The 19,353-nt window shown below is 38.2% G+C and overlaps 1 protein-coding gene across 1 annotated transcript in view; it reads left to right on the top strand.

Moving 5' to 3' along the window:
- EPHX4 (epoxide hydrolase 4) overlaps positions 1-19,353 on the top strand; it is a gene marked incomplete at its 5' end in the record, with an annotated part of 48,171 nt that overhangs the window by 17,252 nt on the left and 11,566 nt on the right. The window contains 2 exons of the mRNA XM_080802182.1: positions 2,604-2,707; positions 6,490-6,638. Coding sequence (XP_080658308.1) covers positions 2,604-2,707; positions 6,490-6,638 — 253 coding nt within the window. The remainder of the gene's footprint in view (positions 1-2,603; positions 2,708-6,489; positions 6,639-19,353) is intronic.

Here is a 19,353-nt window from a genome sequence, read left to right as displayed (position 1 = left end):
ACTACATAAATATTGTATATTATAAGTGTAAGAGTTGGAATTTATTTTATTTTTTTAAAAGTTTTTATTTATTTATTTGAAAGAGAACAAGAGAGGACAAGCAGGGGAAGTGGCAGAGGGAGAAGCCAGCTTCCTGCTGAGCAGGGAGCCCAATGCAATGAATGGCTTAATCCCAGGACTATGGGCTCATGACCTGAGCCGAAGGCAGTGCTTAACCAACTGAGCCACCCAGGCACCCCAAGAGCTGGGTTTTAGATATAGATCCAATTGTCCTATTTCTGTTGAGGGGACAGCATGGATGCTTAGGATTCAAATATCAAACTGAAATTCCCTATATTTTTCTCAGTTGCATTAAGTAGCAAAAGTGGTGCTACATGCTTATTCCATTGATTGGGATCCTTGAGAAAAGGTTATTTTTGTGATGTTGCTAAAAGGACAAATTGTAATTGGCCATTTTGGCAAGAAGATTCTTGAAATATTTCTGGAATTGTTTTATTCAGACTAGGTTCAACCTTAATCAGCTTAATATAAGGTCTTCAAGTAATATGCCTGTATTTAACCCTTAATTATATTGCTATCTCTTAATGCAGGGCTGAATAAATTTTGTTCAATGATGACTTTACAAAAAGTATAGCATAACTTATCTCCACTTATCTGAGAATTATAGTTCTAAAAATTCCAACTATGTGAACACTAACCATGTTAGTTACAAAATTAGAAATAAAAAAAGATGACCTCTATAGCAAAAATTATATATACATAGTGCTCAAGAAAAAATAAGTATGCATACTTAATATGTGTGATTACACTACTCACCAGTTCAAAGCTTCAGTGTCTTTCCAAAGCCCTTAAAAGTCCATCTCCTCTGGCCCTCCCAGACCGGGTTTCTGCTTTGCTCTCTGACTCATCTCATACCACCTCTCCCTCCTCATTCACTAAACACCAGCCACACTGACATTCTTTCTTCTTCCTAAATGTGCCAAGCCCAGGACCTACTTTCTGTTCTTGGATTTTCTCCCTAGATCTTTGCATAGCCAACTCCCTCTTACATTTCAGGACTTAGTCCGCATATCACATCCCCAGAGAAGCCTATTCTGATCACCTCTGCTAAATAATAATCCTCCACAACACCCAATTATCACTCTCAATCAGATTACCTTGTTTTAATTTTCTTTATGATATTATTGCTATCTAAAATCATCTTTTAAAGTATCAATTACTTATTGTATAAGCTCCTTATTAATGGGAACCTCTTCTGTCTTGTTGACTGCTAAATCCCCTCACACACAGTAGATATTCAAATATTCCCTGAATGAATGAATTTTCTAGCATAAATTTATAGGAAACACTTTAGTTTCTTTTGAGGCCCAATGAATAAGGTATTAAAATCCTCCTGTAAAGAAAGTCTTTTTTTTTTTTTTTAAGAATTTTTATTTATTTATTTATTTGACAGAGAGAGAGAGATCACAAGTAGGCAGAGAGAGAGCAAGGGAAGCAGGCTCCCTGTTGAGCAGAGAGCCTGATGCGGGGCTTGATTCCAGGACCCTGAGATCATGACCTGAGCTGAAGGCAGCCGCTTAACCCACTGAGCCACCCAGGCGCCCCAAGAAAGTCTTTTAAACAACAGAAAATTACCTCCCCATATATCCCTAGGAAAAGTGTGAGGTCACTGATAATAACCTTGGAGAAAAAGCAGTGTCGTTTGGGTTTCCCGTTCCTTTCTGAGTCAAGACTTCATAAAATGAAGTTTTCTTTTTATTTAAAGGGCTATAAACTTTCTAAACACTTGAAATATCCGTAGTAAAATATAATAACATAGAAATTGTTCCAAAGATGTTGTAGCCACTCTGGAAAATAGTATGGAGTTTACTCAAAAAAATGAAAATAGATCTACCCTACCTGGGTATTTACCCCGAAGTTACAAATGTAGTGATCTGAAGGGGCACATGCACCCCAATGTTTCTAGCAGCAATGTCCACTATAGCCAAACTATGGAAAGAGCCCAGATGTCCTTTAACAGATGAATGGATAAAGAAGCTGTGGTATATATATACAATGGAATACTATGTGGCCATCAAAACCCCTGAAATCTTGCCATTTGCAATGATGTGGATGGAACTAGAGGATATTATACTAAGTGAAATAAGTCAATCAGAAAAAGACAATTATCATATGATCTCATTAATAGGAGGAATTTGAGAAAAAAGAGGCCCATAGGGGAAGGGAGGGAAAAAATGAAAAAAGATGAAAGCAGAGAGGGATACAAACCGTAAGAGACTCTTAATCTCAGGAAACAAACTGAGGGTTCCTGGAATGGAGGGGGTGGGAGGGATGGGATGGCTGGGTGATAGAAATTGGGGAGGATGTGTGCTATGGTGAGCATTGTGAATTGTGTAAGACTGATGAATCACAGACCTGTACCCTTGAAACAAATAATACATTATATGTTAATTTAAAAAAAATTTTCCAGAGAGAATATACAGACGGCTTACTTGTGGATTCTTTTTTCATCTCAAAGGTGAAATTGCCTTAAAATGAAGTTCTTTCAATAGTAAATAATTAATACACCTTGGATAAGGTCTAACATAGCATTTTAATTTCAGAATATATTTTACGACACCCTGTCCAGCTGTTCAAATCCAGCCATTATTACTTCTTCCAAATACCGTGGTTCCCAGAATTTATGTTCTCAATAAATGATTTTAAGGTAAGTCAAATATGGTGATGGATGTTAACTAGAATTATTGTGGTGATCATTTTGCAATGCATGTAAATATACGTTGTATATATGTATATATATTATGTTGTATACCTGAAACTAATATAATGTTATAGGTCAATTATACCCTAAGAATAAAACTGAAAAACTGGAGCCCAAAAAGATGACAAAATTAGGAAGTTAAAATAAAAATATACAGAGGCACTAAAAAAAAAAAGAAAAAAAGAAAGAATTGGCCCTTTTTATGTTGTCTGATTTGTTTAAAATATGCATTTATTGATTATTGTGATATGCTGTCCACTGTTAGACATTTCCTCCTATGTAAGAAAAAAATAAGTCAAACAAATAATATATTTATATTAATGAAAAATATCTTAAAATCTATCCTTCAGAAAGAAAAATAGGCAAATGCTAATATTTAATACATGCTTCTAAGACCTAATGTATAGGCTTATTTTTACAGTCTCTGTGTATTTGAATGCCCGGATATTGTTCAATTTTTTGTAAGAGCCTGTGCCCCTACAGGCATATCTCTTTTCAGAGAACATTCCATGGGGAGACAAGGGAATATGAATGCCAGGTGAGAGAGTTTGACATAACAGAAGTGGAGGCCTTTGGGTGTAAACAAAACCCTGAAACAAAGTAAGCGTGCAGGAATTGTATACCATATACGTGGACAACCAGGAGTCATGTGTTGTACCTATTTCTTGAAAGTCTATCGAATGCTTCTTGTATATCTAACGTGGTGTTAGGTATTTAAGACAGCTTTAAAAAAGACAATATTATTTTACTTGGAAATACTTCTGCATATATCTCTGACAGAAAAGGACTTTTTTTAAAAGCATAACTCCAATACCATTATCAAACCTAACAAAATGAATAATTACTCCCTACTATCACTTAATATTCAAATTTCCATTCCATTGACTCTCCATTCAAATTTCCTTAACAGTTTACTTGTTTGAATCAGGAACCAAACAAGGTCTACACATTGTATTTGATTTTTATAGTTTTTTCGATCTACAACAGTTCCTTCTTTTTTTTTTAACCCCATTTTTTTTAAAGATTTTTATTTATTTATTTGACAGACAGAGATCACATGTAGGCAGAGGAGATAGGCAGAGAGAGAGGAGGAAGCAGGCTCCCTGTCAAGCAGAGAGCCCGATGTGGGGCTCGATCCCAGGACCCTGGGACCATGACCTGAGCCGAAGGCAGAGGCTTTAACCCACTGAGCCACCCAGGTGCCCTTAACCCCCTTTTTTTATTGAGGAAGTTTGGTCATTTGTCCTGAGGAATGACCCACATTTTGGATTTGGCTAACTACTTCATCATGGTGTTATTTAACTTGTTCTGCTAACCCTTGTTTCTCCTACTTCATGGTTGCTACTAACCTAGAGACGTGGTCAGATTGATTTTTAATTTGATGAGAATACTTGTAGGTGGTGCTGTGTATTTCCGAATGTATTATACCAGGGAAGCACATAAGGTCTAGTTCTCTCAGCTTTCGTAACACTAACACTGACCAGGGGGCTCACGAGTTGTCAGGCTATCTAAATTTCCTAACATTTCACCAAATAATTTTAGCATAACCTGATCATCACTGCCTAGGTCCATTATTTCATTAGGATTTGCAAAATGGTGATTTCCTAATTCTATCATTTTTATCTGCTTTTATTAACTGGAATTCTTCCTTTTATTAACTGGAATTGTCCACATCTACTGTTTGGTTATTTTGAAATACAGCTCACACAAGAATGGCAGGATAAATGCTTCATTCTTTACCTTTATGAACAACTTCCAGAGTAATGACTTGGTGCCCTGGAACTCTCCAATGATAACCAATGAAGTTTTTTTTTCCCCCATATTATTTATGAGCTCGTGAGTTTTGAAAATATATTTGGCATGTATCAATCAATTACAGTTGTTCTTTCTGATGCTCAGATTGTCTCATATTAGGCCAGTGGAAACTCCTTCTGGTTGGCTCCTGTGTCCTTTTGACATAAATCTTCAGTCAATAATAGCTTGCTTTCTTAATGTCCTGGGTTCCTTTTTTATTTGCTGCTGCAGATCTGGAATCAGACATTCATTGAAGGAACTTGGGCTCCTATTAGTAGGAAATTTTACTTAGAAACCACAGTCCGGGTGTCAAGGTGATCATTGTTATTGGGTTTTTATTGCTTCTAGATCTTTCCATTGGATAGAATTTGTACATATGCATTTTTAGAGTGAAAAAAATCACAAGTTCTTGTTTGTATTTCCAAAGCAAAATTGAGACTACAAAGTTTTGCTTAACTTTTATATTTTATAAAAACCATTTATGCGGTTCTAGTCATAATTCTACTACAAGGTGCAGAGAGGTTTTGCTTAGGTCTCTGTTTCCTGTTTCTCTGTCTCTATCCTATTTCCTCCATCTCCATAGGGAAACCGTTTGGTTAGTTTTTGTTTCTTTTTTTTTTTTTATGGTTTCTTTTTTAGAAAATATAGGCATATGTGTATGTATTTTTCTACTCCTTCTTACACAAAAGATAACATACTATAAACACTATTTTCCACACACACTGCCCTCCCCACCCCCCACTCCCCCCCTCCACCCCCCACCCCCCCACTCCTCCCACCTCCCCCCGCCACTTAAAACTATGTCCTGGGGATCAGCTACTCCTTAGTACGTAATCATCTCTATCTTCTCTTGGAGTATTCAGAACATATACCATCATGTGGCTATACCATAGTTTATTCAACCAATCTCCCACTGATGGAAATTTTGTTTCCAGTCTTTTGCTATTACAAATAATGTTTCAATTAATCACCTCCTGCATAAATCATTTCATAGTTTTGCAGGTGTGTTTTGGGGTTGAGGGATCTGCATTTTATTTTGTTTTTTAAGGACTGATTTATTTATTTTGGAGAGAGAGAAGCAGGGGCAGAGAGGGAGGGAGAAAAATCTTTTAGCAGATTCCCCACTGAGCATGGAGCCAGACATGGGGCTCATCCCAGGAACCTGAGATCAGGGTCCCTGAGACCCTGAGCTGAAATCAAGAGATTGATACTTTGTGGACTGAGCCACCCAGGAGCCCTGAGGGACTTGCGTTTTAAGTAAGAATCCCAATGATTCTGATGCAGGTGATTTGATCTACACTTTGAGAAATGCGGGTAGAGAGCAGTGTTTTTAAATTTGTGGGTGGGGGCCCACTCGTGAGTCAAGAAATCAGTTTAGTGGCTTGCAATTTGAATTTTTAAAAATAAAGTAGAACAGAAGTGAGTTGAAAATATCACTACACACTATAATAAGAGTAAGGGATATTTCTTTTAACTTTTCTTTCAGAAATGTAAGTGTAGGAGTATAGACTGGATCATGATATAAAATGTATTTGTTACTCTGGATTGTGGTCAAAAAAAGTTCAAACAGTTGTGGGGGGAGAATAGATTTGTTGTCAGTAAACAGATCAACTACTGTTAGAATATTATGAAAGACTTTAGAGTGGTGATACTATCTGAGCTTAGCCTTGTAGAAAGTGAATAGGCACCAAGAAAGAGGTTGCTTTTCCTAAGGGTGAAGTGTACATGGGGGATTCAAAGGGAAGAATATCAAAAGTCAGGCCAGGAAAGCAAAAATGTGTCTAATGTGTTTGTAAACAATGAGGTCTTCTACGTGGCTAGAGCAGAAAGGGGGAGTTGTCACTCACACTGACCATTCTCTTTCAAAAGCCAAAGGTTTAGTTTATGGTGAGGTAACTAAAAAGTTTTAATTATTTTCTTTTCACTTAAATTAGGCTTTGAAACATCTGTTCACCAGTCACAGCACTGGCATTGGAAGAAAAGGATGTCGATTAACAACAGAAGATCTTGAAGCTTATATTTATGTCTTCTCCCAGCCTGGAGCATTAAGTGGCCCAATTAACCATTACCGAAATATCTTCAGGTCAGTATAATTTCTTTTTAGCTAAACAAAATATTCATTCCCTGAAGAGCCAATATTTCATTTTTTTCCAAGTTTTATTTAAATTTCAGCTAATTAACATACCGTGCAATATTAGTTTCCGGTGTAGAATTTAGTGATTCAACACTTAACATGCAACACCCAGTGCTCATCTCAAGTGTCCTCCTTAATACCCAACCCCTGTTTAACCCATCCCCTACCCCACACCCCTCCAGTGATCTTCAGATTGTTCTCTATACTTAAGAGTCTGTTTGTTGGTTTGCCTTTCCTCCCCCCGCCGGCATTCATTTGTTTTGTTTCTTAAATTCCACATATGAGTGAAATCTTATAGTTTTTGTCTTTCTCTGACTGACTTACTTCGCTTAGCATAATACTCTCTAGCTCCACCCATGTCATTGCAAATGGCAAGATTTCATTATTTTTTGTGGTTGAATAATAGTCCATTGTGTGTGTGTGTGTGTGTGTGTATGCATATATATGTATATGTGTATGTATACCACATCTTCTTTATCCATTCATGAGTCAATGGACATTTGGGCTTTCCATAATTTGGAAACTGACAACAGGAAAAAACAGGTGTTGGCAAGGAAGCAGAGAAAGGGAACCTTCTTGCACGTTGGTAGGAATGCAAACTGGTGCAGCCACTCTGGAAAACAGTATGGAGATTCCTCAGAAAGTTAAAAATAGAGCTGCCTTAAGATCCAGCAATTAAATAAACTAGGTATTTAACCAGAGGATAAAAAAATGTGAATTCAGAGGCATACATGCACCCCTGTGTTTACAGCAACATTCTCAATAAGAGCCAATATTTTATTTTTAAGATTGTTTAGTGTTTATCCAAAGACTCAAATAAAGTGTTCTGATTTTGTAAGTTGCATAATCTTTTCTTAAGGAAACTTTTTAAACATGGTAAAGTAGAGAGAATAGTATAATGGATCCCCCATGTAGTTGTCACTAATTTTATCCATAACTCTATCCATTTCTTCTTTACCTTTGGTTTAGTGAATAGATGTATATTTGTAATCATACTTTTGATGATCATTATTCATTCAAGAAATATTTATTAAGCACTTTCTACGTTCTGGTCTATGCCAGCACTCAAGATAAAGTAATAAGCAAAACTAGACAACAGTTCCTGATCTCACTAGCCAAGGGGGAAAAACAGACATCAAGCATGTAACCACAGCAATGAATATATTGTTATAAATAAACAAAGACATTGAAAGAAAGGGATGAGAACTGAACAAATAATGTTTGAATAGAGAAATGAAGGAGGAGTTACATAATGACAAGATAAAGTTGGGGATGGAGGGATTGACATTCCAGAAAAAGAAAATAGCATGTACCAAAGCTGCGTGGGAAGACAGAGAATTGTGGCTTTAAGTAATACAATGAGGGCTAATGTGGCTAGCACAGAGAAGACATTGAAATGAAAATGGGTCCAAGAGTTAGCAGTGACTGGTCATGCAGAGCTGCATAGACAATATTAAGTACTTAAGAGCTATGAATGTGACACTAGTAAATGAGTGTTTCAAGCAGTAAAGAGAAACAATCCAGTCTCTATTTGGATAAATTCATTCAATGTAAGGAAAGTACAGTGGTCCAGGCTAAAGAGCATGGTGGTAGCCTGAAGTAGTCTGAAGGCAGTGGATACGGGGAGAATCGGTAGATTTAAGAGATATTTAAGAGGAAAAGAGACAGGGGTTGGTGATGGGTTAGTTGGGGGTGGGCAGGATGAGAAAAAGAGGGATGTCAAGGATGGCCCTGAATTCCTGGCTTGAACAGCTGAATGGATAGTCATGCCATTCACTGAGATAGAAAACACTAGAAGAGAACTGGTTTTTAGGGGAAGGTCATAAACTTTTATTGATCTTAAACTAGTGGAGATTGAGATGGTACCTTAAATATTCATATAGGTAGACAGATACAAGGGTTTGGAATTCAAAGGTTGAGAATCTGTGCTGAAGATATGTAAAATCTTGGTGTCACTGACAGAGACAAATGATGCTTTTGTTCAGAAGATATTGTCTAGGGAGAAAGTATAGAATGAAACACAAGATACAGAGATTTGTCTGCTAGCCACATTAGCCCTTATTGTATTACTTAAAACCACAATTCTCTGTCTTCCCACGCAGCTTTGGTACATGCTATTTCCTTTTTCTGGAATGTCAATCCCTCCATCCCCAACTTTATCTAGTCATTATGTAACTCACTCTTTATTTCTCTTTTCAAACATGTCTCTAGCCAAATATGTCTGTTTGGCTCTAGATGGGAGAAAAATATTTCCCTTGAGAATTTGCAACCCACAGCATGCCTTGAAAAGGGTTTAGGACCTTGAATTTATGCTACCTCTGTAACATTAGAATTATCAGGGAAAACATTATATTTCAATATCATTCTAGGCTGGTAACAATTCCTAGCAAGCCTGGCAGAAACAAAGGCAGAATTTCTCTGGAGGATACATTTCAACTAACACAATATTCCCACAGATAAAATCCTGTGAAGATGAGTTCATAATCCAAATTATGAAAAATACTAATCTACCATGAACGAGTCAGAAAACAATTGCAGCAGAATCCTAACACATTTCAAATACTGGAATTATCAGATTATAAAGTATGTTTAAATCATTAAATTTATGAAAGAATAAAAAATAAGACAAAGAATAAGAAAATATCAAGACTGCTGGAAAGAGCAGAAAGGAACGAAAGAAATTCTCAAAAAGAAAAACATGGTTATTGAAATCTAAAATTCCATAAATGAGTTAAATAGCAGATCAGACAAACTAAAGAGAATTATGAATTGGAAGATAACTCTGAAAAAATCACCTAGGATCTAACTTAGAGAGATAAACAAGTGAAAATATAAAAGATAGGTTCTATTTGACATAGAAGATGAAATTAGAAATTATATATAGAGATGATAGCATTAGGTACACACACATATCCATGCTAAGAATTTTTTTCTAGTAAAATAAAATAGAAATAGAGTGTATTATTTTCCTTTTTAAAGATTTTATTTATTTGACAGAGAGAGATACGGAGAGAGAGGGAACACATGCAGGGGGAGTGAGAGAGGGAGAAGCAGGCTTCCTGCCTAGAAGGGAGCCTGATGTGGGCCTCAATTCCAGGACCCTGGGATCATGACCGAGCTGAAGGCAGACACTTAACGACTGAGCCACCCAGGTGCTCTAGTGTATTATTTTCAAACCAGTAGAGGGTGACAAGAAAGCTATCAATTCAAAAGAAGGCAGGAAAAGAGAAAAAGGAAGCGGAGTAAATAGAAACCACAAAATAAGATGTCAAAAACATGTAAATATGTCAGTAAGCATAATAAATATGAATGTATTATACTTGCCAGTTAAAAAAACTAAAAGATTGGATTGAGTCACAATTAAAGCATAAGGACACAAAAGGGTTGAAAGTAGGAAGATGGGAAAAAGTTACAGTGGGTATGTTTTATTTTATTTTTAGGTAATCTCTAAACGCAACATGGGGCTTGAATTTACAATCCCAAAATCTAAAGTTGCATGCTCCACCAACTAAGCCAGCCAGGTGCCTCTATAGTGGGTCTTATTTTAAATAAAACAAAATCTCAGACTCTTTGAATAGAGAATCCAAGGGGAGTCATGAGATTATATGAATGGGGGGAGAAGAGGCAAACCCAAACCTTCTTTTTTGACTAACAACAACAAAATTTATAAATATAAATGTAAAAATCTTCAGCAAAACAGAGATGTTAATTTAAAGCATATTTGTGGGTACCCTTTTATCAAACAAGGCAATGATTAGAAAGGCAGACTGACATTGCAGAGGCTACAGGTTATATCTCGTAGGATATAAGCAGCACTGTCAAGTCCATGTTTTGTCATTTGTTTGTTTCTTAGCAATAACATTTGTAAAGAGAGTTCTGAGAGAAAACAGAATGACATATTTTCATACAAGTCTAAATTTTTAATAGGAGAAAAAAATAATAGTTTTTAAATGTTCTTTTTTTTAAATCAACTCTTTTTCTTTTAATTTTAATAAACATATAATGTATTTTTATCCCCAGGGGTACAAGTCTGTGAATCGCCAGGTTTACACATTTCACAGCACTCATCATAGCACATACCCTCCCCAATGTCCATTTCCCCACCACCCTCTCCCGTCCCCCCTCCCCCCAGCAACCCTCAGTCTGTTTTTTGAGATTGAGTCTTTTATGGTTTGTCTCCCTCCCAATCCCATCTTTTCATTTTTTCTTTTCCTACCTCCCCCCAACCCCCCCGCATTGCATCTCCACTTCCTCATATCAAAGAGATCATATGATAGTTGTCTTTCTCCGATTGACTTATTTCGCTGAGCATGATACCCTCTAGTTCCATCCACGTCGTTGCAAATGGCAAGATTTCATGTCTTTTGATGGCTGCATAGTATTCCATTGTGTATATATACCACATCTTTATCCATTCATCTGCTGATGGACATCTAGGCTCTTTCCACAGTTTGGCTATTGTGGACATTGCTGCTATAAACATTCGGGTGCACGTGCCCCTTTGGAGCACCACGTTTGTATCTTTAGGATATATACCCAGTAGTGCAATTGCTGAGTCATAGGGTAGCTCTATTTTCAGTTTTTTGAGGAACCTCCACGCTGTTTTCCAGAGTGGTTGCACCAGCTTGCATTCCCACCAGCAGTGTAGGAGGGTTCCCCTCTCTCCACATCCTCGCCAGCATCTGTCATTTCTTGACTTGTTAATTTTAGCCATTCTGACTGGTGTGAGATGGTATCTCATTGTGGTTTTGATTTGTATTCCCTGATGCCCAGTGATGTGGAGCATTTTTTCATGTGTCCGTTGGCCATCTGGATGTCTTCTTTGCAGAAATGTCTGTTCATGGCCTCTGCCCATTTCTTGACTGGATTATTTGTTCTTTGGGTGTTGAGTTTGCTAAGCTCTTCATAGATTTTGGATACTAGCCCTTTATCTGATATGTCGTTTGCAAATATCTTCTCCCATTCTGTCAGTTGTCTTTTGGTTATGTTAACTGTTTCCTTTGCTGTGCAAAAGCTTTTGATCTTGATGAAATCCCAATAGTTCATTTTTGCCCTTGCTTCTGTTGCCTTTGGCGATGTTCCTAGGAAGAAGTTGCTGCGGTTGAGGTCAAAGAGGTTGCTGCCTGCATTCTCCTCAAGGATTTTGATAGATTCCTTTCTCACATTGAGGTCCTTCATCCATTTTGAGTCTATTTTCGTGTGTGGTGTAAGGAAATAGTCCAATTTCATTTTTCTGCATGTGGCTGTCCAATTTTCCCAGCACCATTTGTTGAAGAGGCTGTCTTTTTTCCATTGGATATTCTTTCCTGCTTTGTCGAAGATTAGTTGACCATAGAGTTGAGGCTCTGTTTCTGGGCTCTCTATTCTGTTCCATTGATCTATGTGTCTGTTTTTGGGCCAGTACCATACTGTCTTGATGATGACAGCTTTGTAATAGAGCTTGAAGTCTGGAATTGTGATGCCACCGACTTTGGCTTTCTTTTTCAATATCCCTTTGGCTATTCGAGGTCTTTTCTGGTTCCATATAAATTTTAGAATTATTTGTTCTATTTCTTTAAAAAAAAATGGATGGGATTTTGATAGGGATTGCATTGAACGTGTAGATTGCTTTAGGTAGAATAGACATTTTCACAATATTTGTTCTTCCAATCCATGAGCATGGAATATTTTTCCATTTCTTTGTGTCTTCCTCAATTTCTTTCATGAGTACTTTATGGTTTTCTGAGTACAGATTGTTTGCCTCTTTGGTTAGATTTATTCCTAGGTATCTTATGGTTTTGGGTGCGATTGTAAATGGGACTGACTCCTCAATGTCTCTTTCTTCTGTCTTGTTGTTAGTGTAAAGAAATGCGACTGATTTCTGTGCACTGACTTTATATGCTGCCACTTTACTGAATTCCTGTATAAGTTCTAGCAGTTTTGGAGTGGAGCCTTTTGGGTTTTCCACATATAGTATCATATCATCTGCAACGAGTGATAGTTTGACTTCTTCTTTGCCAATTTGGATGACTTTAATTTCTTTTTGTTGTCTGACTGCTGAGGCTAGGACTTCTAGTACTATGTTGAACAGCAGTGGTGATAACGGACATCCCTGCCGTGTTCCTGACCTTAGCGGAAAAGCTTTCAGTTTTTCTCCATTGAGAATGATATTTGCGGTGGGTTTTTCATAGATGGCTTTGATAATACTGAGGTATGTGCCTTCTATCCCTACACTTTGAAGAGTTTTAATCAGGAAGGGATGCTGCACTTTGTCAAATGCTTTTTCGGCATCTATTGAGAGTATCATATGGTTCTTACTCTTTCTTTTATTAATGTGTTGTATCACATTGATGGATTTGCGGATGTTGAACCAACCTTGCAGCCCTGGAATAAATCCCACTTGGTCGTGGTGAATAATCCTTTTAATGTACTGTTGGATCCTATTGGCCAGTATTTTGGTGAGAATTTTCACATCTGTGTTCATCAAGGATATTGGACTGTAATTCTCTTTTTTGGTGGGATCCTTGTCTGGTTTTGGGATCAAGGTGATGCTGGCCTCATAGAATGAGTTTGGAAGTTTTCCTTCCATTTCTATTTTTGGGAACAGTTTCAGGAGAATAGGAATTAATTCTTCTTTAAATGCTTGGTAGAATTCCCCTGGGAAGCTGTCTGGTCCTGGACTTTTGTTTGTTTGGAGATTTTTGAGGACTGTTTCAATCTCCTTACTGGTTATGGGTCTGTTCAGGTTATCTATTTCTTCTTGGTTCAGTTGTGGTAGTTTATATGTCTCTAGAAATGCATCCATTTCTTCCAGATTGTCAAATTTGTTGGCGTAGAGTTGCTCGTAGTATGTTCTTATAATTGTTTGTATTTCTTTGGTGTTGGTTGTGATCTCTCCTCTTTCATTCATGATTTTATTTATTTGCGTCCTTTCTCTTTTCTTTTTGATAAGTCTGGCCAGGGGTTTGTCAATCTTATTAATTCTTTCAAAGAACCAGCTCCTAGTTTTGTTGATTTGTTCTATTGTTTTTTTAGTCTATTTCATTGATTTCTGCTCTGATCTTTATGATTTCTCTTCTCCTGCTGGGTTTAGGCTTTCTTTGTTGTTTTCTCTCCAGCTCCTTTAGGTGTAGGGTTAGGTTGTGTATTTGAGACCTTTCTTGTTTCTTGAGAAAGGCTTGCACCGCTCTATATTTTCCTCTCAGGACTGCCTTTGTTGTGTCCCACAGATTTTGAACCGTTGTGTTTTCATTATCATTTGTTTCCATGGTTTTTTTCAATGCTTCTTTAATTTCCTGGTTGACGCATTCATTTTTTAGAAGGATGCTGTTTAGTCTCCATGTATTGGGGTTCTTTCCCAATTTCCTCTTGTGATTGAGTTCTAGCTTCAGAGCATTGTGGTCTGAAAATATGCAGGGAATGATCTCAATCTTTTGGTACCGACTGAGACCTGATTTATGACCCAGGATGTGGTCTATTCTGGAGAATGTTCCATGTGCACTAGAGAAGAATGTATATTCTGTTGCTTTGGGATGGAATGTTCTGAATATATCTGTGATGTCCATCTGGTCCAGTGTGTCATTTAAGGCCTTTATTTCCTTGTTGATCTTTTGCTTGGATGATCTGTCCATTTCAGTGAGGGGAGTGTTAAAGTCCCCTGCTATTATTGTATTACTGTCAATGTATTTCTTTGATTTGTTATTAATTGGTTTATATAGTTGGCTGCTCCCATGTTAGGGGCATAGATATTTAAGATTGTTAGGTCTTCTTGTTGGACAGACCCTTTGAGTATGATAGAGTGTCCTTCCTCATCTCTTATTATAGTCTTTGGCTTAAAATCTAATTGATCTGATAGAAGGATTGCCACCCCAGCTTTCTTCTGATGTCCATTAGCATGGTACATTGTTTTCCACCCCCTCACTTTAAATCTGAAGGTGTCTTCGGGTCTAAAATGAGTTTCTTGTAGGCAGCATATTGATGGGTTTTGTTTTTTTATCCATTCGGATACCCTGTGTCTTCTGATTGGGGCATTTAGCCCATTAACATTCAGGGTAACTATTGAGAGATATGAATTTATTGCCATTGTATTGCCTGTAAGGTGACTGTTACTGTATATTGTCTCTGTTTCTTTCTGATCTACTACTTTTAGTGTCTCTCTTCGCTTAGAGGACCCCTTTCAATATTTCCTGTAGAGCTGGTTTGGTGTTTCCAAATTCTTTCATCTTTTGTTTGTCCTGGAAGCTCTTTATCTCTCCTTCTATTTTCAATGATAGCCTAGCCGGATATAGTATTCTTTTTTTTTTTTTAATTTTTTTTTTAAAGATTTTATTTATTTATTTGACAGAGAGAGAGAGAGAGAGATCACAAGTAGGCAGAGAGGCAGGCAGAGAGAGTGAGAGAGGGAAGCAGGCTCCCTGCTGAGCAGAGAGCCCGATGTGGGACTCGATCCCAGGACCCTGAGATCATGACCCGAGCCGAAGGCAGCGGCTTAAACCACTGAGCCACCCAGGCGCCCCCGGATATAGTATTCTTGGCTGCATGTTTTTCTCGTTTAGTGCTCTGAATATATCATGCCAGTTCTTTCTGGCCTGCCAGGTCTCTGTGGATAGGTCCACTGCCAATCTAATGTTTTTACCCTTGTATGTTACAGACTTCTTTTCCCAGGCTGCTCTCAGGATTTTCTCTTTGTCACTAAGACTTGTAAATTTTACTATCAGGTGACAAGGTGTGGACCTATTTTTATTGATTTTGAGGGGCGTTCTTAGCATCTCCTGGATTTTGATGTTTGTTCCCTTTGCCATATTAGGGAAATTCTCTCCAAGAATTGTCTCCAATATACCTTCTGCTCCCCTCTCTCTTTCTTCTTCTTCTGGAATCCCAATTATTCTAATGTTGTGTCGTCTTATGGTGTCGCTTATCTCTCGAATTCTCTCCTCGTGGTCCAGTATTTGTTTGTCTCTCTTTTGCTCAGCTTCTTTATTCTCTGTCATTTGGTCTTCTATGTCACTAATTCTTTCTTCTGCCTCATTTATCCTAGCAGTGAGAGCTTCCATTTTTGATTGCACCTCATTAATAGCTTTTTTTATTTCAACTTGGTTAGATTTTAGTTCTTTTATTTCTCCAGAAAGGGCTTTTATCTCTCCAGAGAGGGTTTCTCTAATATCTTCTATGCCTTTTTCGAGCCCGGCTAGAACCTTGAGAATTGTCATTCTGAACTCTAGATCTGTCATGTTACCAATGTCCGTATTGATTAGGTCTCCAGCCTTCGGTACGGCCTCTTGTTCTTTTTTTTGAGGTGAGTTTTTCCGCCTTGTCATTTTGTCCAGATAAGATTTGCTTTCTCCTGCTGTGGAATTCCGCTGTTCTTGGTGAGAGAAGTTGGTCTTGGCTGGGTTTCTTGTTGACCTTCTGGGAGAGGGGCCTGTTGTGGTGATTCTCAAGTGTCTTTGCCGCAGGCGGAATTGCACCGCCTTTGCCAGGGGCCGGGCTAAGTAATCTGCTCGGGTTTGCTTTCGGGAGCTTTTGTTCCCTGATTGCTTTCCATAGAGTCCCGAGGCCGGAAGGAAGATGGCGGCCGCCCGGTCCCCACCGGAGGAGCCGAGAGCTTGGGGTTCCGCTCCTCAGTGCACCCTTAGAGAAAAGCGCCCAACCGCCCCGCCTCCCTGGCATGCGGTCGCGCCTGGAGGAAAGTAGTCAATTGCTGGAACCTGGAGAAAAGCGCGCGGTCGCTTCCGTCTCCGTGGCCTCTGGCCACACTCCGAGCCCACCCAGCCTGCAACCAGCACAAGGTAACCCCGGGCTGAGAGCTCACTTCCTCAGCTTTGTTGCTGGAGCCAGCTTCCCCGCTCTAATACCTGCGAGCTCTGCGGCACTCAGACACCCCCGGTCCTTCTGTGACCCCGCGGGACCTGGGGTTATGCTGACCCCGCCTGGGTTTCCCCCCGGTTTAGCCTCTGGAGCGATGTCTCCCAGTGGAGCCAACTTTTAAAAGTCCCGATTTTGTGCTCCGTTGCTCTGCTGCTTGCCGGGAGCCGGCCCCTCCCCGGGGGTCTATCTTCCCATCGCTTTGGATTCACTTCTCCGCAGGTCCTACCTTTCAGAAAGTGATCGATTTTCTGTTTCTAGAATTGTTGCTCTTCTTCTCTTCGTTTTCCCGTTGGATTTGTAGGTGTTCACTATGGTTAGATAAGCTATCTAGCTTATCTCCTGCTACCCGATGTCGTCTCAGCCTGCTACTTCTCCGCCATCTTGACTCCTCTCCAGTTTTTAAATGTTCTTGATTTATCCCTCTATCAAAGTTACCTTTGTGATACAAAGCAAGTAACTACAAGGAAAGAAAGTATTCTCATCTTTCTTAGGCTCTTTTACTAACAATTGTTCATTAGGAGGCCCTGCGTTCCCAAGAGTAAGCTCTAGAATCCTACTAATTAGCATGGAGAGAGAAAGAGTGAAAAAAAGCAGGCCTGTGAAGGTCAAAACTTGAAATTTTATATAAAGGTGAAAGTTTGAAACTAGATTGCTATAGGTTAAATCTAGCTGGGTCAAGGTCACATCAGACCTTCTGGAAGCTCAACTGACCTCTTCTGATGGTTCTTTACTTTGGGGTAATTAAGGCCAAGTACATAATTAAAAATGGTTATGCAATATATAATGACTACAAACAAAGTATGGTATATTATACTCAGGTAGGGAAATCATTCTCATTTATCACCCTATGTTTCCTCAGGACCATAACCTCATTTAAGGACTCTCAAAAATTGGAGCCAAGGAACTAGAATGAGCTAGGAATTGGATTAACAGTAGGATCTAACCTGCAAAAAGATAAACAAGTGTAAACCTATAACAAACACCAAATAATAAAGCAAAAACTGAAACTTACAAGGAAAAATGACAAATCCATAATTATTACTGGAGATTTAAATCACCTGTTGCGAAAGTTGACCAATCAAGCAGGAAAAAAATTAACAAAGATATGGAAGATTTGAACAACATCTTTGATCTGATGAACAATTCTAGAATCCTGCACCCAATAATCAGAAAATACACAGTATTTTTAAGTACATAGAAATGTTTATCAAGACTGATTACATACTAGACTACAGAGCAAATCCTAACCAATACTAAAGGATCAATATCATATAGATTGTGTTCTCTGAATATAATGCAGTTAGAAATGAACAATAATGACAAACTTTTGGAAAACTCCATATATTCAGAAATTTAAAAAACTTTTAAATTACTCATGGCTATGATCCAGTAATTGCATTACTAGGTATTTACTCAAAGAAATAAAAAATACTGATTCAAAGGGATACATGCATTTTTATAGTGACATTATCAGCAATAGCCAAATTATGGAAACAGCCCCAGTGTCTGTCGACTAATAAATGGATAAAGAAGTGGTATACATATACCATGGAATATTACTCAGCCATAAAAAGGAATGAAATTTTGTCATATCTAACAATATGGATGAAACTAGAGAGTATTATGCTAAGTAAGAAAAATAAGTCAGTCAGAAAGACAAACACCATATGAATCCACTCATATGTGGAATTTAAGAAACAAAACAAATGAGCAAGGGGGAAAAAAATAGAGAGAGAGACAAAACAAGAAACAGAGTCTTAACTATAGAGAACAAACTGATGGTTACCAGATTGGAGGAGGGTGGAGAGCTTGGTTAAATATGTGATGGGGATTAAGGAGTGCACTTGTGATGAGCACCAGGTGTTGTATGAAAGTGTTGAATCACTTTATTGTACACCTGAATCTAGTATTAAACTTTATGTTAACTACCTGGAATTTAAGTAAAAACTTTTTTTATAAAGATTTTTTTTTTTTTTTGACAGACAGAGATCACAAGTAAGCAGAGAGGCAGGCAGAGAGAGCGAGAGGAGGAAGCAGGCTCTCTGCTGAGCAGAGAGTCCGATGCAGGGCTCGATCCCAGGACCCTGGGATCATGACCTGAGTGGAAGGCAGAGGCTTTAACCCACTGAGCCACCCAGGCGCCCCTAAGTAAAAACTTTTAAAAAATTATTCATGGGGACGCCTGGGTGGCTCAGTTGGTTAAGCGGCTGCCTTCGGCTCGGGTCATGATCCCAGGGTCCTGGGATCGAGTCCCACATCGGGCTCCTTGCTCGGCAGGGAGCCTGCTTCTCCCTCTGCCTCTGCCTGCCTCTCTGTCTGCCTGTGCTCACTCTCTCTGATAAATAAATAAATAAAATCTTTAAAAAAAAAAAAAATTATTCATGGATGCCTGGGTGGCTCGGTTGGTTAAGCATCCAGCTCTTGATTTCAGCTCAGGGTCATGAGTTCAAGCTCCATGTTGGGCTCAATGCTGGGCATGGAGTCTACACAAAAAACGTTTTAAAAAAAATTACTCATGAATGAAAAAAATAATAATGGAAATTAGTAAACACTAACAAAAAATAATAAAATCAAAACAAAAGCAAATAAAATCAAAGACAAAGACGCAATAGAGAGAATCAAAAGCAGATTCTTCGAAGATCATTAATACAGATAACATTTTGCCAAGATTTGTTTAAAAAAATGAATAAACAATATTGAGCAGAGAATAGATATAAGTATAAACTGATAACATATATATAATTTATATAAGTTATAAGTTTATACTTACCTACTTATATAACATAATGGAGACTAAAATATAACATTTAGGTTAACA

The sequence above is a fragment of the Martes martes genome (genome assembly GCF_963455335.1).
Source record: "Martes martes genome assembly, chromosome: 4".
NCBI classification, from domain to species: domain Eukaryota; kingdom Metazoa; phylum Chordata; class Mammalia; order Carnivora; family Mustelidae; genus Martes; species Martes martes.
Note: the sequence above shows the minus strand (reverse complement) of the source record. Positions and strands in the feature narration are given on the sequence as shown.